At 44.3% G+C, this 20374-nt stretch overlaps 1 protein-coding gene across 5 annotated transcripts in view; it reads left to right on the top strand.

The window, feature by feature from the left end:
- The window catches only part of raskol (Ras GTPase-activating protein raskol), a 199175-nt gene that overhangs the window by 42127 nt on the left and 136674 nt on the right, over positions 1-20374 (top strand). For 3 of the 5 annotated variants that reach the window (XM_075699424.1, XM_075699434.1, XM_075699459.1), the window contains 3 exons: positions 5650-5762; positions 7771-7998; positions 13914-14227. In XM_075699424.1, coding sequence (XP_075555539.1) covers positions 5650-5762; positions 7771-7998; positions 13914-14227 — 655 coding nt within the window. Of the gene's footprint in view, positions 1-12; positions 147-355; positions 986-5649; positions 5763-7770; positions 7999-13913; positions 14228-20374 lie in introns of those variants that run through there. The other 2 variants (XM_075699442.1, XM_075699450.1) reach the window with 2 other exon arrangements.

Raw genomic sequence — 20374 nt, 5'->3', positions numbered from 1 at the left:
AGCATTGGAAAGTAGATGGAGGTCGCCCGGGCCGTCTCGTCGGCAGCCGCAGCTGGTTTTCGCTCTAGGGCACTGGGAGTGTAAACGGGATCCCCGAATAACCACTCTGTTGATGGCGCTCGACTGCCTTGCCTCTCCTGAACAAGGTGAAAGCGTAACCCCAAGGCGGTTTTGTTAGAGGCGTAGTCGCTCACATCCGCTCGTCGTCTGCCAACGCTCTCGCGTTGCGTCTGGCGGTTTGCACAGTTCGCACGTGAACAAAAGCAGCGCTCGCTGCTTATGTTGTGGCATCGCTGCGTGGCCAAATTAGCGAGTGGGCGAAATCTGACCGATTGTTATGACACCGCGTTACGTAGGTTATCAGCGGATAACGCAAGCGAGTGTCGGTTGGCGTTTTGTGTTTGTGTTATGTTTTGTTTTGCTGTTTCCCCTTCGCCACGATCGCGAGCACGATGAGATTGCGCGACAAAGCCAACGAAGCGCGCTCGCTCGCTCATGACCTCCCTCGACCGACGCGCTCGGTCGGTCGCGCCGCGCTGTTCTCTCTTGCTTCTTTCCTCAAACCGAATATAGCCGCCGCCGCCTACACTGCTGACATCCCGCTTTCGGAGCCAACGCATTGCCAACGCTTCTTCGGGAAGCCCTAGTGGGATGTAGAAAACTTCAAGGATTGTGCGTTTTAGGCGCGATCGTCGCGTAAAGACCGCTGTGTGACGGTTCAGTTGAACAGAACTACACCCGCGAACCTATCTCGCAGCCACTGGATGGTTTCGTCTCTGCTACCCTCATCGCGCCAAGTGGTCTTCATCACGCAGGCATTTGAGCTTGTCGCTGCGGCGTAAAGTTACTTCTGATGGACGTAGCAAGGTCTTTGCGCCTGACTTCGCTGAGCAGAAGCTCGCGACTGCTCTAGCGTCTGCAATTAGTTACAGGACCAGACGTGTACAAATCATCGCCGTCGTTTCTGTACGCGTTAGATGAATGCGTGAGTGCATTATCCACTTTTGTTGGTTCAGTTTGCTGTCTGACGTTTAGTGTAATATGCAGCACTGCATTGTGTGTTTTGGACGCAGGCATCGAATTCTGTTTACTTACGGCACAGTTCTGTTTACACTCTTTTGCTTGTAGAATTTCTCTCATTTTCGCATCGCTGTTTTAATTCACGCCTGCTGACAAGTTTCGCGAACATTATTTAATATGCGCAGCCCAATCTCGTTGGGAAGCGTCGGAGACCTGTTTGCCAATTGTTATTGCTAATGTCATGTCAGGCGATGTTATGAATATTGCAATGGGTTGTTCAGCTGGAAAATTTTTGTTGCTGATAGGTTGCTCTACAACTCGTAAATTTGGAAAACATGTATGAAAGGACTTTCTCTTTTTATGTCAAATGTCGATAAAGCTTTGGCTTCTTGAAGTCTAAAGGCCGCTATATTGTGTGCCTCAACCTGCTTAGTTTTGCTAGGTCTGTGGTGCTATTCTCTAATCACTGTCGCGCGTTAATGTACAATTATGTAACAAAATTAAACCACTTTGTATGACAAAAGGGTTGCCTTTGACCTATAGGTACAAATCTTTAACCCATTCCAATTGTTGACTAACTAAACCTTACAAGGTTGGGACAAACAAGTTCTGTGCTACTTATGAATGTTTAAGAAAGACATGCTGGGTCAGTTTTTTCATCTGGCAAAGGAATGCAGTGAAAGTTGATTTAGCTTGGTGCTTTGCATGGCTTTCCGCTCGTCTGTGTTTCTTGGAAAACTCATCGCAGTTATGGTGCAGTGGAATAACCATACTGAGCATGTATAGTGACATCATTGAACACAAACTTTCTCTTGAGGGCAGCTTTCAAGTAAATGTTGCTAAGTACAGGCAGCTGCCTATTAACATTAAACAGTTATTGCATTGCTCCTTATGCACTACTAAAAAGGGCTGAATAGCTTTTGTGATCTTATAGAAACCAGTTAACAAGCTTTACTTTTTATAAAGCAAGAGAATATTTTGCCTAAGTACCATGAGAAATACTTGTAGACTCTGAAAACAAGAGGTGTGTGGGTTGAAACGTAAGCTGGTATCACAAAGTGCATTTTATATTGCCATCGATCCCGATTGGGATCTAATATCTCAACAGCAATTGGCTTCCTTCTGCAGCATGTGCAAAGAAGCCAATCACAATCGATAAATTTGATTCTAATCAAGCTTGATAATGATAGAAAATGTGCCATGTGACACCCATATTATTGCACCTTTATACTATGCGGAATTCTTGTCGATCATAAGGATATAGTGTTTTTATTTAAAAAGATATGTAATATTAAGATGCGTCCATTTTTTACGGCTTCTTCAGTCTTTCTCACGTTGTAATTTCGAATATTCCTTATTTTCGCCTTGTTGATCAGTCTTGACAGTTCTGCAAATTCTATCTTATCTCTTGTGTTGGACGCTTTCATTCTTTGCTGTTTCTTTATTAGGTCCTTTGTTACTTGGGAGAACTTGCCTACTTGTTCCTTTGGTGCCTTGCCTCCCACTTCAGTTGCTGCCTCTGAAGCCAGCTTATTTACGGTTTCATTTATTAGCTGTATGTCATCCTCATCTCTCTGTTCTAAGGCTGCATATTTGTTTGCAAGTACCAGCCTGAATTTGTCTACTTTTACCCTTACTGCCTCGAGGTTGGCCTGTTTCTTCTCGACCAATTTTACTCATTCTCGCTTCAAATTGTGGTGAATCCTGGCCTTTACTAACCTATGATCACTGCACTTTACCCTACCTATCACTTCTACATCCTGCAGTATGCTGGGGTCAGCAGAAAGTATGAAGTCAATTTCATTTCTTGTTTCACTGTTAGGGCTTTTCCAGCTCCACTTTCTGTTGCTACGCTTCCTGAAAAAGGTGTTCATTATTCGAAGCTTATTCCTTTCTGTGACTTCTACCAGCATGTCTTCTCTAGCGTTCCTAGAATCGACGCCGTAGTTGCCAATTGGTTGTTCCCCAGCCTGCTTTCCCCCCACTTTTGCATTGAAGTCGCCCATTACTACAGTATACTGATTTTGCATTTTTCTCATCGCTAATTCAACATCTTCACAAAACTGATCTATTTCCTCATCATCATGACTGGATGTTGGAGCGTAGGCTTGTACTACCTTTAATCTATACCTCTTATTAAGTTTGATTACGACTACAGCTACCCTCTCATTAATGCTGTAGAATTTGTCAATGTTGCCCGCTGTGTCTTCATGGATTAGGAATCCTACCCCGTAATGCTTCTTATCTGGGAGACCTCTATAGCAGAGGACATGTCCGTTATTCAGCAATGTGTAAGCATCGCCAGTTCTTCTAATCTCACTAAGGCCGATGATATCCCAAACAATGTCTGATAGTTCCTCAAAGAGTCCTGCTAAGCTAGCCTCACTCGAGAGGGTTTGGGTGTTAAACGTTGCAAGGGCCAGTTTCCATTGGCGCCCTGTCCAGACCCAGAAATTATTAGCACCCTCTGCTATGTTACAGGTCTGACTGCCGCCTTGGTCAGGTCCTTCGCAGTGGCTGGGGACTGAGGGCCAGGGGTAATTTTAGGAATCATGAGATAGGAAGTGGCCGAATACTGCACCAGGGAGGCCAGTTCCTGTGCTGGTGGGGAAGTGTCTTTGTTGAAGCTAAGTTGGCCTTCCTAATTTGGTTGTACCTGGATTAGTATAGCCCCACTCGCTCTCGGTATCTTTTGCTGGTGTCAGGCATCACTCCAAGCTTGCAGATGTAGTGCACTGGAGGAGGTGAAATTCAAGCTCAGCATTGTCAGATTTAAAAAATAAACATAGTCAAGGAGTACAGACAACTTTATAAACATCTTGGAAAATATCTGCAGAGATTCCACAGCTACCTTAATTCTACACAAGAAAAGTAGGAAGATACCTATAAAGAAAGGGGTCAAACAAGGAGAGACAAAATCTCTCCAATGCTATTCACTGCGTGCTTGGAAGAAGTATTCAAGCTATTAAACGGGGAAGGCTTAGGAGTAAGGATCAACAGCGAATATCTTGGCAACCTTCGGTTTGCAGATGACATTGTTCCATTCAGCAACACTGCAGATGAGTTACAACAAATGATTGGGGACCTTAACAGAGTGAGTGTAAGAGTGGGGTTGAAGATTAACATGCAGAATACAAAGATAATGATCAGTAGCCGGGCAAGGGAACAAGAATTCAGGATCACCAGTCAGCCTCTAGAGTCTGTGAAGGAGTATGTTTGCCTAGGTCAATTAATCACAAGAAACCCTGATCATGAGAAGGAAATTCATAGAATAAAAATGGGTTGGATTGCATATGACAAATATTGTCAGCTCCTGACTGGAAGCTTACCACTATAATTTAAAAGGAAGTTGTACAATCAGTGCATTTTACCGGTGCTGACATATGAGGCAGAGACTTGGAGACTGACAAAGAAGCTTGAGAACAAGTTAAAGGCCGCGCAATGAGCGATGGAATGAAGATTGCTAGGCATAACGTTAAGAGACAGAAAGAGAGCGGTTTGGATCAGAGAGCAGACAGGTATAGACGATATTCTAATTGATATCAAGATAGAAAATGGAGCTGCACAGGTCATGTAATGCGCCGGTTAGATAACCGTTGGACCATTAGTGTTACAGAATGGGTACCAAGAGAAGGGAAACACAATCGAGGTTGACAGAAGACTAGGTGGGGCGTTGAAATTGGGAAATTCACGGGTGCTAGTTGGAATCGGTTGGCGCAGGACAGGGGTAATTGGAGATCGCGGGGAGAGGCCTTCATCCTGCAGTGGACATATAATAGGATGATGATGATGATGATGATGTATATATGCAAATGGGGACAATTAGTTCTGTTGATATCCTTGTCACTATTCTAAAATCGGTCTTGGACCAATGTTGTGACCTGCTATTGTGTTCTCATGAACATCATGAAAGTTTTTATACTTGCGCCGAGTTCTGATGTACATGTTGGCAGGTAATTTTGAACTCTTAATATGTTAGCATTGGTCCCATGAACTCAGAATACTTTTGAGAGTAGGCATAGGAGTTTCTTAGTGGCTCTTCCACTACTGTTGAAGTTATTTATTTATTTAGTTTTAACATTTTAAACCTACTGTTAATATAAATGTGTGCATCCATAGCAAAATATATTTATACCATGTGCGTTTAGACAAAAAAAGTATTGGAGGCTGTTGTTTCAGGCGTCGCCAGCAATCACAGGTGTGTTTTACTTCCAGGAGGGAAGTGCAGTTGTAGAATTTCCTTTCCTTGAGGTATCTCTTTTTGATTGATATGTGCACACCCTTTTTTTTTCTTTACAGATTTCGTTCCTAGTGCCTGCAAGTGTTGGAAGCATGTCAGTTTTTCAGCTCTGTTTTAGAGCCGTCTTTTGAGCTGCTAAGGGGTTTTGGTTATAAAAGAGCCCTGAAAATAAATGTTTCCACGTAGCCTCAATGCATACCCCATAATTGAGAGGTGTACTGCATAGGCCTCATCCACAAATTGCAGTCTAATATAGCTTGATTCCTGGCTCCACACTTAGGCTGTGAGGAAAATCAGGCTCTTGTATTTTTGGTGAGCAGCTGCACTGTACTGTATGTTCTGTCCATTGCTGCTGTGGCTTATGTTAGCTCCTGCGGATGACTCTGCAGAGGCAGCCCAGGAGCGTGGCAGTGACGAGCTTCGGCAGGGGGGCAGTGCCACTAGCACCCCCATCTTGGGGGGGCGGGTGCCTGATGCTACTGCCACGCCATCACGAATTGTGGTGAGGAACCCTCCTCTGATTTTAAAACTGTCATCTATATGGGTGTAGCATGTCTGCCCAGAATGCATGTCGGAGTGAAGCTGCTTGTGTTCAGCCTTTTGTTTCCTGGCATTGGGGTCGTGCTTAGATATTCGTTTTTGCTTTTCAATGTAATCCTGAAAAAGTTTTCTTATTATTATTCATCTTTGTAAAGTGGTATGCTGTGCTGAAGACATGGCAAGAAATAAAGAAATGGAGTGTTTTACTCCTAAGCCTCATTTTGATGCCTTTTCTTTGGTCCTGTTTCATTTTCTAGATGACTAAGTACCAGTCAGCGTCTGCACACAGCATGCTTCTTTGGTATACAAGTGATTTTGGTGTCATACCATGGCACATTTTTCAGTACCGAAATTCTGTTTATTTGTCTTATGGAGCATACTGTGCATTATCACTGCATCAGAAGGTGGGTAATAAGATGATGGTGTACTTTTAGGTTGCTGTGATATTCGCCGTCGATCCTTGCTCCTAAGCCTTCCCAGTTCAAGCTATTAAACTGGAAAGGCTTAGGAGTAAAGATCGACGGCGAATATCTCGGCAACCTTCAGTTTGCCAATGACATTGTTCTATTCAGCAACACTGCAGACGAGTTACAGCAAATGATTGAGGACCTTAACAGAGTGAGTGTAAGAGTGAGGTTGAACATTAATATGCAGAAGACAAAGATAAGGATGAATAGCCGGGTAAGGGAACGAGAGTTCAGGATCGCCAGTCGGCCTCTAGAGTCTGTGAAGGAGTATGTTTACCTAGGTCAATTAATCACAGGGAACCCTGATCATCAGATGGAAATTCATAGAAGAATACAAATGGGTTGGATTGCATACGGCAGACACTGTCAGCTCCTGACTGGAAGCTTACCATTATCATTGAAAAGGAAGGTGTACAATCAGTGCATTTTACTGGTGCTGACATACAGGGCAAAGACGTGAAGACTGACAAAGAAGCTTGAGCACAAGTTAAGGACCGTGCAAAGAGCAATGGAACAAAGAATGCTAGGCATAGCGTTAAGAGACAAAGAGAGCGGTTTGGATCGGAGAGCAAATGGGTATAGCCGATATTCTAATTGACATTAAGAGAGAAAAAATGGAACTGGGCAGGTCATGTAATACGCAGGTTATGTTACTGTGGGTTATGATCATTAGGGTTGCAGAATGGGTACCAAAAGAAGGGAAGCGCAGTCGAGGATGGCAGAAGGCTAGGTGGGGTGATGAAGTTAGGAAATTCGCGGGTGCTAGTTGGAATCGCTTGGCACAGGACAGGTGTAATTGGAGATCGCAGGGAGAGGCCTTCGTCCTGCAGAGGACATAAAAGAGGCGGCGGCTGCTGCTGCTGCTGCTGCTGCTGCTGCTGCTGCTGCTGCTGCTGATGATGATGATGATGATGATGATGATGATGTGCTTTTAGTATGTGCAGTGACATGGTGGCACTGGTGTCTGTTGGTTCTAGTTAATGACCATTTGCCTTCCTGATGCCCTTTTGAAGCTACATGCAATGCTAAGAAAAACCCATCAAAGCCATATGTATACCAAGTAGAAAGTTTGCCATATATTGAGAATTTTAAGTGTAGACTGTCTATCAGTGTGAAAATTGATAACTATTATTAATTAATGCCATAATCATGTGCTGGTTGCAGTGAACCTTTCGAAAAAATAAGGAGCTGTCATGAAATGGTGTTCAGAATGGTTTGACATTGAAAAATTGGTCATGGCTGTGTTTCACAGCTTCTAAAATTTGCCTTTTTATTTTTTTTTTACATGTTTACTTTGTAAGCACACTTTGCATTATGCAACCCATCTCAGCCTTGGTGATAATGGGGATGGTTTCTGTGTGAACTGCATCTATGGTTCATTGTATGAAAATGTGCTGCAAGCTTGCAATAGTGACACCAGAACTTGCCTTGAATTGAGGCCTTCACACAGTGAGATATTCTTGAAAAGTGACCTCTCTCCTTGGGGTGTTTCTCGGGTTGCAGAGCTTCTTCTCAAAGCGATCTTTGAAGCAGAATCCCTTGAAGCGAACCAAGAGCGTCAGCAAGCTGGAGCGGGCGCGGCGAGCTGAAGCACCTACACCGCGGCTTCGTGGCTCGCGGTCACACGAGTCACTGCTGCAGTCACCTGGGGGCCCCTGGGGCCTGGAGGGGGCCAGGCTGGGTCCTCTGCATCCAAGCCTCCGAAACCACCCCGCTCAGGGACAGGCCTGGGTAAGGTTTCTCCATTTGTGGCAAACGGTTAAGGCCTATTTCCAGGCTTGTTTAGCTGCACACATAGGTCTAGTGAATTCATTGTTCAATTATGTCTAAATGTAAGGCCATGACTATTTATGCATCCTCAATTTATGTTACAATAGTAAAAAAAAAACTTGACCCTTGTGCCACTAAACACAAAATTCATCACCATCAATAATGAAATTGTCCGTATATTCATGATCACTTATTAGTGCATATGTATATGTTATGCTAAATAAGTTATTTAATGAGCGCTTGCAGAAGTGAAACTGCTGCTACACTTGCTCCAAACTTCTACAAAGGGCACATCTTGCTGCATGCTGCAACTAAAGTATCATTTTGGCAATAATTGCCCCATGTCTACTTCAGTGACACCTGCTGAAGATCTAACGGCTATGATTGTGCAAACGAAACCTGGGCTTTCGCTTTTGCGGCTTTATAGCACATGTGGGGTGGCACGTTAGTAATTCCTGTTATGATGCTGTCTCTGCAGCTTTAATCATGAGAGCAACAAAGTTGGGTGCATAGTCACCTGCCTCACAAACGGGGTGATTCCACTAAACCAGTAGCTGCTCAGAGCAATAAAGGGCACCTGCAAGTAGCAACAACAGCGACTAGAAGCAGAAACGTCAGAAGTGAGTGCAAAAGAGGAATGAAACTAAGGTGACTTAATGTACCTGGGAATAAAGGCAAATGCAGGGAACCTACAGATAAAATAAAGTCATCAAAAAAGGTGCTGAAAAATGCTAAAGTATAGTTTCCAAAAGGATGTAGGCAAAATGTTTCTCGCAGCATCCAGAGCATTGAGACACTGTTGAGGAGGGGTCAGAACCAGAAAAGGCTCTCGGAAGCACTTGCAAGCCTGGAGTCCCTCCAGAATAAGTAAAGCCATATACTAAGTAATCTTGCAACTTGCAAACAGGTTGAGATTCCACTTAACATAAATAATCTATTATTTTGCTATTGCCACTGTCTTGTGAGCACCTTACCACATGTTGCATTTCATAATGTTGTTATTCACCACATGGAGTCTTTAATTAAACTTTTATAATTCCTTCTAAATGTAAGTTTGCTGTGTATTTATGTCTAAATAGCCTTTTAGAGTTAGAGTTACACAACTTGCATTATATTGTTTTTGTGTCATTTATATATATCCTAAATGCCCTACTACAAGAGCTGCTGCAAGAAATCTTTTGGCTGTTCCAAGATTGTCATTGTTCTTCCAAAACTGTACTCTTGGCTTTAGGTGATACAGTAGTGAAGAGAATTATTTAGGCCAACTTGGATTCTTTTATGTGCACCGAAATAAAGCACACAGACATTTTTGAAGTCCATCCCCTTTGGAGTACAGCCCACCAAGACTAAATTTGGCCTCGTTACTTGTTGCAGGATGAAGAGTTTATCTCAAGTAAATAATTTCAATTACTGTCAAGTCATGCCTATAATACAAGGTGTTGTTTTGTCTCACCCTCTGTTTCCTTTTGTTTCTATTTCTTTTTTTCATAAATATTAACACATCATATTGGTGTCTCATTATATTGGGTTACCTTAAAGCAGGGTACCCAGCTTTTATCAGCAGAGGATCCAGCTTTTAGCTGAGGGGGGAGAGGAGAGGTCTGTTAGAAAGGAGAGGGACTGATGATAATGATAGGAAAGAATAGAAATAGAAAGTTCCAAGGGAAAGACTGCTGTTTATTTTTATTGTTGGTAAACAGCCGACAAAAATTTCGGTAATAGTCAGGTCTCCAACAGTACAGCTATATGACCCATTTGTAGCAATTTTTTAATGGCTGCTTAAGGCATAATTCAGGAAAGACCTTTGAAAGACATTTTGAATGTTGAGGGTGTCTACCAACTGGGAAAACCGGGAATTCTCAGGGATTTTGAATAGTCTGGAAATACTCATGGAAAACTCAGGGAATTTCTGCTTCTGTCAGGGAAAATTAGCTGTAAATTTATTGAAAAGGGACGAAAGTTGCGCTAATGCTCGCCCGAGTAAGAGAGTAATCGTAATGAATCGACTTTGACACCGTGTCGTCGGTTAGAGGAGTTAGCAGTGTACAGTTGACGCCCGATTTTTGGGACATGCCGGATAATTTGGATGGCTTTGCGGCACCGCCACGTACCCCATAAAGTCAATGTAAAAAAAACGTCTAAAATTTTGGACGCAAGAACCCTTCGCCGCCCGATTTTCCGAACTTTTTGTCGTGACCGCAGGTCCGAAACGGCATTAATCAAAGCCTCTTTGATTATCTCGTCGCCTCGAACCGGCGCTCACGCATGGCAACGCTAGGCCTAGCTGCTTCGACGCTAGCTATTAAGCTTCTGGCTTTTCGGTGCTGTGTTTTTCATTAAATCAATTTGCCACTTTCAGCAATTGCATCGACTCTGCCTTTGTAATCCTCGCGATTGGCTTTGAAGCTCGGAAAGCACAGCGCGTTGCATAATGCCGGTTCCCGAAAGTCAAATTTGCCTGCATACAGCAATGTTACGCGGTGAAGCATACATGAAGTATTGCGGTGAAGCTTAACAAGCGTATGAAGGGGCAGTTGTCACGGGATGCACTATGTATTCCTTAATTATACACGCGTGCACTCGCCGTCTCCTGTCACACTACGAGCATCGATAGGCCTAATAAGTGTACTGGCAGGCCTTCAGGGCTATTTCGGACGTGCCTGTGGCGATTTGAGCCCTGAAGGGCAGTAAAAGACATGCATTCATTTTTTCGGACTGCCCACATTTTCAGAGGTTTTCGTGGCCCCTAGGGAGTAAAAAAAGATGGACGTTGACTGTACAACAGACCAAGAGGATGCTTCAAATGGTCTGCGAGGCGAACGCATGGCTGAAGGAGGACGAGAACACAAAGGACCGATGCATTGAGGAATGAACAGGAATGGAGCTGTGCCGCTGCTTCTTTGAAGGAGCTTGAGCTCAAAAAACAAAGTGTTGGCTGATGCTGAGGTGCAGGTTACCCTCATCTAAACCAAACTAAACTCTTTAAAGCACTGAAACACAACACTGAGGCGTCGTGCGCGAGCTGAGAGTATGTCAGGACAGTTGAGGTTGACTTTCCAGCTGCTGAGAGAGAATCTCACATGTGACAAAGTTCGGGCCTCATACCAATGAGCCTGCTATCAGTTGGTAGAAATAGCTAATATACGAAAAAGAAATAGCTCATATACGAAAATATTTGCTTCTGTACGCATCTCATTTTATTCGTATTTTTATATATTCGACTCAATTTGCAATGGGCTTTACCATATTTTTCGAAGATATTTTATTCGCTGTGCATTTTACTAACCCATCCCGTCTGTTTTCTTTTTGAATAAAATAAACACTACTCCTTGGTATTCAAGCTGGATTAAGTCCCCTTTTTTTTTTTTTTTGTTTTTTTTGAAGCATGCATGTCAGCTCGTCTTGACATAAAACAAAGTTCTGTGTCACTCGTGAATTTTGCAAAGGTACTCAGGGAAAACCTGGAAAACTCAGGGAATTTGGAAATGTCAACTTGGTAGACACTGTGAGCCTCACTGCTTTTATGGCTCTGACATAGGGCTAACATATGGCTCTAACACGCTGGGTCCCGTTGCAGTCTTGGACTTTCGGACCCTCGTCTGTATATTGTATCTTTCCAATGCATTGTACTTAAAGAATAATAAGCTGAAACTGAAACTGAAACATGGATGGATACATCCTGCGCTTACTTGCCCATTAAGCAGAATAAAGGTGTGATTGTTTATTGCAAAGAGCAGGGATCTTCAGCAAAGCAACATTGTGCAAGGAGCTCAAGCACATTGCCAAACCTTGTTATCACTGTCAATGCTTTGCCTTCATGAAATTGCTACTTTTTTACAAATGTGTATAATTCTTTCTTGGTGTTTACAGCATAAAGTGTACTTAACACTTTAAATAAAATGTCTTGCTGAAATGTTTTAACCCAGCCTTTGCGTTGTTCAGCCGTTTCATGTTGGGTTCATGTTTTATTTGTGGGAAAAAGCTTTTCTTGCAACGTTTCATTGTCACTGCACTTTCATTGTAATGTCTTTGGATACATCATCTAAGCAATGGCATTCTTAAGGCATCTACTACAGCGAATTTCTGTCATGGGCCCAGGGAGTGCCTGGTCATGCAGGCCCGGGCTTGGAGCCATGGGCTCAGGCCAGGCTTCTGATGGTGGGCCTGGGCTGAAAATTTGGCTCATGCAATGCTTTAACCCAGTTGGTCACAATTAATACGAAGCTCCCCACTACGGTGCTCCTCATAAATCAGATTGTGGTTTTGGCATGTAAAACCCCAGAATTTAATTATTTTAAGAAACCTCCTTTCTTGTAACAGCCACAAATAATAATTTTTGTACAGCCAGACACATAAGCTGGTGCGCACACATGGCCAAGTGAGCCAGTGTTGCACGGCGCTTCTTGCAGATGCCGTTTGAGACCTGCCAGGGTGGCTTAGCCCCTATGGTGTTGCGCTGCAGAAGGCCATGGGATCAAATCCGGGCTGTGGGGGCCACATTTTGAGGGGGCGATATGCAAGAGCGCCTGTGTCTCGTGCATCGGGGTCATGTTAAAGATCCCCTGGTGGGCACAATTAATCTGGAGCCCTTCACTACAGCGTGCCTTATAATCAAATTGGGGTTTTGGCGCGTAAAACCCCAGCATTCAATTCAATGCAATGCCGTTTGAGTGAACAGTCGGGGTCAGTGAGAAGACTCAAGATCGCCAACGAAGTTCTCTTGTTTATACTACATGGGAGCGCTGGAGAAAAGATTGTAATTGTCTCTACAAAAGATTGTGGTTGTCTATACAAAAGATTGATCGGAGGGTCAGGACATCCAGACATACACCCTCGATCTGCCCCTGTTAAAGGGTACCTCCCAGTGGTAAAGGGAGGGTATATTTATGCTGTATCCATAGGCCCATTTCCACAGAGCCACGCTTCATTCATGATGGTAATTGTCACATGGTGAGCTTTCCTTGCAGTGGGAAGGGGGGTTTCTTTGTTGGTTAATACCCCTTTGGGGTACATGCTTGAAAACTCGCAGCGTCCGAGGTTTGCGTAGATGCATTTTGTGGTGCTGTAAATCTTGGACGCCTTGGCTGGCCTCGCTTAGTGCCTGCAGCCGTCATCAGATTATGCCCACACATTACAAAGAAAAGTATAAAAATATACAGATATTCGTCCTGAGAACAAAAATATTTAGTAGTTTTGTCAGAAGGCGGAGCATTGATGGCAATAGCAATGAAACAACTACATGAAGTAAGGTTTATAGTTTTATCGGCATCCTGCGCACTCAAGCAAATTGAACAAATCTCAAGTTTACACGACTGCCAACACTTGATGCGCAGGAACAGAATGCGCATCAAGGCCCCAACCATCTCGGCTCGGCCTTTGCATTTGCCACAGATTACCTCCAAGATACGGCCTGAAAATTGGATGTGTATAGTATGCAGGCTATTGCAGTAATTAAAATATGAAAAATATGCTGAGGTGTGCAGGAGGGGGGGGGGGCACAGGGAACAATACTGCATTGAATGTCACGTACTATCATGCTGAATATGAGTTGCAGCAAAGTGCCCATACTCCAAGAGGCTTCAAGACTGCATGGCAACACTGCCATACAAAAAATACTGGTATTTTGATCACCAATTTTTTATATGTCCGTGCCTCCATGTAGTCTTGAACCCTTTGGACCTTGGGCACCATTTTGCAACTTGTATAGAGTGTGATAAAATAGCACATACTTTTCACTTGCTATTTTTCTTTAAAACGTCATTGTCATTTTGGGAGATGCCACATATATCCTCCATGATAAACACATTTTTATACGGCTGCAATGTCAGCCATGTTGGCCATGTGTTTTGTTGAGCCTGTTTTTGTTGCTTCTGCAGGGCCCTGCCCCGCGGGGTGCAGGTGAACATTGGTTCGAGTTGGCACCTCGTGGTGGTCCGGCGTGTGTGTATGCCTGCCGGTCTCGGCAGCAGTGCCTGCACTGGTTGGCACGGCTGCGACAGGCTGCTCAGCCACAGCGGGATGCCATCCGCCGCACTGAGAATGCTCTTCGGCTTTGGGTGCTCGAGGCCAAGGGCCTGGCACCAAAGAAGCGATACTTCTGTGAGCTGCGTTTAGATGGCACACTATACGCTCGCACCTCAGCCAAGCTGAAGTCCCAGCTCTGCTTCTGGGGGGAGCACTTCGAGTTCAGGTGAGTGCTTCACGACTTTGAGGGCAAAAGCTATTTGATGGAACCAGGTCCTTTGGATGCCAGCTAATGAAGTTCTTTTATGAGCAAGAGTGCCGTGTCATCACGCTGACAATATTGTTGTATTGTATATAATTTCGTTGATATATACATTTTTAATGTACCGTATTTACTCGCATAATGATCGCACTCGCGTAATGATCGCACCCTTGAATTTTGTCGTCAAAATTCGATTTTTTTTCTATTTCCCGTGTAATGATCGCACCCCGAACTTGCCACAGCGATATGTCGTGTGCCAAGTCTAGGTAATATTGATCGCGCTTACCATCTGTCAAATGCTACGCGAATGACTCTTCAAGGCAAAGCAAGCGGTCTGCACGCACCAAACATTCTTAAGTAGATGCCTGATTTCATTACTTTCATCACTTTCCACACTTCCATGACTAAAAAAAAAGCTGCTACCAAACTTGCCTTTATTATGTGTAGGCTTTATAATGGTTGTGGTCAACAACAACAAAAAAGGTGCCTTTCGGTTTTTCTCATCTGCACTAGTGGGCACGCAACAAATCGCGAGCGGCAGTGATAGTAGCCACGTTTACAGTGATACGTTAAAAGTGTACCCTATTCATATGCCGACGCTTCTAACACAGCTAAGATATTCACCCACCCTCAGCGGAAACGTGCCGTGTTAGGATAGTAGTGAAGACAGATGCCGCAGCTTCCGCAGCATGCCGGCCGTGTGTTTCTATGTCACTGGCAGCTAAGCGCGCCCATCTGTTTCTGCCCCCTCAAAGTGGACATGGCTACGTTATTGCCGCAAACTTGCCGATATTAACGATATTATTCATTACTAATACGGGAGAAACTGTTTCAATGCACGTAATGTACTCACGCGAAGAAAAAAATATCATGTTCGACACGTTAGGCTTGCTCCGCCGGCCGCCATTTTTGTTTTGGTGTCCCGCAGCAAACGCGGAATGAAAAAAAAAAATTTTTTTTCTTGGAAATTTAATCCGCGTAATGATCGCACCCCTGATTTTGCATCAATTTTTCTGACAAAAAAAGTGCGATCATTATGCGAGTAAATACGGTACTTTTATGTGGCCATATGCAGAGTTTTACATGTCTGATTAATAATTTCATGTTTGTTTAAGGCACTTAATTGTTCAAGCTTTCTTGGAGGCTAACACAGAATTTTCACCTTCTCAACTCCAGGTTGTCATAAAGTTTATTTTCCTCCAAAGGACGACCCCAAAGGAGGTCTCTGACAGTATGAGTGAAACAAGTGCTCATCCTACTCCATCGTTAAAAAGTGATGCACTCAATTTCAGCGGGGTGAATTTGAAATTGAACACATAGCAAGCTCTGGGAGGACCTTGCTATGTGTGCAAAGGTTGTGGGAATGATCCCAGAACCTTTGCATGGGAAAGTGGATGGGGAAACGGCTCTGCGGTAGCTCAACTGCTAGAGCATCGCACGTGAAATGTGAAGGATGTGGGAGTGTCCCCCACCTGCAGCAAGTTATTTTTCATCCAGTTTCATTTCCTTCAATTTATCGTTCCTTTATTTCATTTATTAAGCACTAATAATTTCCCCTATGTTGTCCTTGGTGTCAGTGTTTGTTGGCTTCTTCTGATATGACTAATAAAAATCGGGCCACCGGTTAACCCCCTCGCTTCTCGTTTATTACATAAGGAGGGCCTCGAATCCGGCAACATTGATGCCTTCAGGTAGCATGCGTGGGTTTATTGACCGGTTGCCTTCACCCAAAAACATCACGTTCTCGTGACGCCTGCGGTAGAAAGGATGTTCCACATCTGCCGCCAAGATCTGTGAGTGGTGGCGCTGGCTAACGCTCCTAGGGTTCTACTAGGAAACATAATTACCCAAGAAAGTGGATGGGGAAACAGCGCTGCGGTAGCTCAATTGGTAGGGCATCGCACGCAAAATGCGAAGGTTGTGGGATTGTTCCCCACCTGTGGCAAGTTATTTTTTCATCCACTTTCATTTCCTTTAATTTATCGTTTCATTATCTTAATTTATTAAGCACAAGTAATTTCCCCTATGTTGTCCTTGGTGTCCGTGTTTGTTGGCTTTTTATGATATGACTAATAAAAATCGGGCCCCTCGGTTAACCCCCTCTTTTCTCGTTTTTTCCTCCAACTGAAGTCATTCAGCACCAGCCTTGGAGCCAACATGGAGACATACTGAGACTGCAAGAAATGTTACAACAGCAAAACGCAGCAGAAAACAATAGTTTATTGCAAGACTTGCAATGTTCCCCTATGTTTCACATTAAGGAACTGCTTTGTTGCATGGCATGCTCAACTGTAGGGCTTCCAATAAAATTCTTTTAGCACAAGTATTTTTGAAGGAAAAATTGTGATTTCCTTGCAGATAGTGTCTATTAGATACAAAACATTCTGTATATATCAAAAAAAATTTGTCAGTTTTTTTTTTTTTTTTAGGTGCAAGCATATCGTTACAAGTTTTGTTCAATTTCATACAGGGATGGAAGGGCTGTGCTAATTGCACCATCCGTGCCAACCTGTGCCAAAGCACTAGTTATAAATGAAGTTGCCAAATTTAGTGCAACGTGTGTGTTCAGTGGCAACTACCATCACGCCATGGTCATGCGTTGGGTAGCATTTAATCCCGAAATTGAAGCCTAAGCAATCACGTTCAGCGTTGGCGTCTTTGGAGTGTCGGTGTGTTTGGTGACGCATTGTAACTTGGCCGCAAGAAAGCCAAAATCGTTTTGTGCTATACAACGCATTAAGAATGCTTTATATAAGTCTTAGGCATCTGAATACTACAGTCGACTCTCACTACAATGGACCCTGATAATCCGACAAAAAACATCCGTTTTATCTGAAGTCCATAATATCCAAAATGCCTCACTTCCAAAACCAAAAAAAAAAAAATTTGGTCATGATATCTAACAACGTTATTGCAAAGAGTGAGTGACGAACATCCAAAGTAAAAAACAAAAAAAAGTCGCAGTTTCGCCCAAAAAGCGAAGCATCGATTCCAGTAGCAAATCAGTAGACAGTATCCGAAGTAAGGATAGTAGTTTTATCTCGCTCAACAACCGCGAAAACTCGCTGTCAAAAGGTCGAAGTGAGGAAGTGCGGCAACAGCAGCGAGTGGATTTACCTTTGTGCTGTCTCTCGCTTCAACGCGAACTAAACATCGAAAGCAGAGTGAATACGAAGCTACCAGCACTGAGCGCACTTTGTCCACATCGCCGATCGCTTTCAAGATACGACAGCCACGCAGCTGTGCCGTAAGCAGCAGCCGCTGGAGTAGAACCCCTCCCCCTCTCTCTTTCTTCCCTCGGTGCCTTGTGAGCAAAAGAAGGTGGCGCGTTTTCACCCTGCGTTCCTCCCTCATGTGCGCAATATTGAGCCGCGATCATCATCTGACCCTCACAAGTCAGTTGTCAGCCTGTGTCGACACGGCAAAAGTACATCTTAAACGCCCGATTAAAAAAAAAATTGTTGCTAATTTCATCCGCTATAGCCGATAGTCTGTTATAGCACAGTCTGTTCAAAACGAACTTCGTCGCATTAATAAAACAGGTAGAACAAACTAAGGCTGAAATATGGTCTGTTATATCTGAAAGTCTGTTGTATGCGAGTCCGTCGTAACGAGCGTAGACTGTGTGTCGACCACCTAAAGACCGTAGGTTAGGGCGTGTTGGTATTCCATAACTGAGGTTTTTAGCGCACGAAAAGGAACGAGAGACAGCGGCAAGATGCGGACACAGCACTGCGTCAAGACGCGCTGTGTTCGCGTCTTGCCGCTGTCTCTCGTCCCTTTTCGTGCGCTAAAAACCTCAACTAAAGACGCTTGTATTATGGCACAGTCGGGAAGGGAAGCGGCCTGAATGAATACATTCCGACCTTGATTATTTTTTTTGCTTTCCTGCATTTACATGGCACATCCAGTAAGTAACTTAAAGGGGTGCTGAACCAACCCTCGGGCTTGGTGAAAAAACTCAGTCCGCAGATCTCATAGGCTGCTGTGAACGTCTCGGCCAAATTTTTCAGTCATGCACGGCGCATGGATCTTGCAAGCGGAGTGCGAAGTCACCTTTTTCTTGAGCGCTTTCTTTTCAACAGAACCCTTCTCACTATTTCGGGCTGCTAAAGTTCGTATAGCAGATTCCTATATATAGCTAGTATTGGCCAATAGGTGACACCAATCATGAAGGGTGTTTGGATCAGTGCACTTCTTCCTACTGTTGCTGTGTAAATTTATTGATGCAGTTTAATGAAGAGGCTGAAGGAAGCAAAATCTGCTTTGGAATTTCTATAAAAATTACGTACTTCCGAAAGGAGCCGACTTATCGTCTGCCTACGCTCGGACACGGTCACCCACGTAGCAACTAAACTTTGGCCAGACTGCTTATAGCCGTCAAGTCTTGCTAATTTCGATTAGTTTTTAACACCAAACTAGCCTTGAACCATGGAAAACTTAAGGTCAGACCACACGCACACTTGCCAGTGCACACTTGCTCCTGGCCACTTCTAGTTTTATGCTTTGGCAGACTTCGCTTTAAGCTAGTGACAGTGCTTCAAAATGCGAAAGTTGAATATGGCTACTAGCATCCATCGCTCAAACTGGTGCAGAAGAATGCCGGAAGCCAGTCTGCACCATGTAGCATGACCAGACTGGAGCATATGAGCATGAGCATGCACTACAGTTGCATGTAGCTGCGGTCTGCTACGATACAGTGGCCGCGACAAGTTCGCTCGCTGAGCATACTGTGTCTCGCTGAGGGCAGCCGCATTTCGTGCGTCGTAGGTGCCAAAGTCAGAAATAGTGCCGGCTACAGGAACATCCGAAAACCAAATTTGAACTGCGCGTCACGGTGACGTTCAGTAGGTGGAGTGTTGTGGGCATGCCCCGCTCCGCCGTAGCCTTCGCAGTGCAAGGCATTGAAGAAGGAGCACGAGCACTGCAAAGGGGACCATAGGCGACCTTTGATTGCCAATAACTATGTTTCCGCTGAACACATCAAATTAGTTCTTGCGGCAAAGTATTTCTGAAATACCGTATTTACTCGGATCTAAGCCGGCCCCGATTCTAAGCCAACCCCCGAATGTCCGAAGCCAGGAAAAATAAAGAAACTTACCTCAAATGTAGGCCGAACAAAAAAGTGAGGACAGTGTTCACAAAATGAAAACAACATTTATTTAATACGATCATGCCACGCTCACTCTACGTTATCATCGGTGCTAGCCCAGACCACACGCGTGCAAGCTCGCGTCCGTAAATGCAGACAGTACGGCATGGCTCGCATGTATCGAAACACAGTGCGATCTCGGTGAACAGCTCCTTTCTGTTACCACGCACTTATTTTCCTTATCGCTGTCATCTCCGCGTTGCGGCATATGCAAAAAGCGTCCCCCATTTCTCCCTACAACGATGGGCGTTTTTCTCATCGATGCCGAAGTCCCACCCGGCTTTACGGAAATTGCACCGCGCTGCACCAGAACGGCTTCGGCATGTGTGCTCCGGCAGGGGCCGCGATCAGCGAGTTGGTTCCTTCTCCGAAAAAAAGAGTGCAGCCGTTCACATAACGACACCTCCGGCACAGTTTCTCGTAATTTTTTTGTGCTTATAACACTGGACTTTTCGGCGCTTCTGGCAACTGGCCGGCACGTGCGCGGCCATGCGCTCCCAGCTGTCATCGCTGCTGGTGGAACGGCCAGGGCGGCTATTTAAAATGTTCTAGAGTACAGTTGAGCGAGCGGCGCGGTGCTGCCTATATCTGAGGCGCAAAACAACAAAAAAGTAGGCCGATGGCGCTGCGAGGGAACTAAATATTAGGTAAGCACGCATTGCGGCGTGTTCAGCAGGCAGGTGCCTCTGACCCCAGGGCCGGTATAACATAAAACTATTCCAATCTGGTTTTTGCCCATATGGGCGAGGCCTGAGCCCTTTTCACCTAATGGTGGATTTGGAATAAAAATTCTCAGTTTCGCAGGGAAATCATCGATTGGGATAGCAAATTAGTAGACGTCTATATGAAATAAGGATAGTAGCATTATCGGCCATATAAACTTGTAAGCATTCGCTTACTAAGTAAATTAACAGGCATGGTGCACAAGCAAACATGAACACACCTCACTTGATGACTGC

The sequence above is a fragment of the Dermacentor variabilis genome, chromosome 1 (genome assembly GCF_050947875.1).
Source record: "Dermacentor variabilis isolate Ectoservices chromosome 1, ASM5094787v1, whole genome shotgun sequence".
NCBI classification, from domain to species: domain Eukaryota; kingdom Metazoa; phylum Arthropoda; class Arachnida; order Ixodida; family Ixodidae; genus Dermacentor; species Dermacentor variabilis.
Note: the sequence above shows the minus strand (reverse complement) of the source record. Positions and strands in the feature narration are given on the sequence as shown.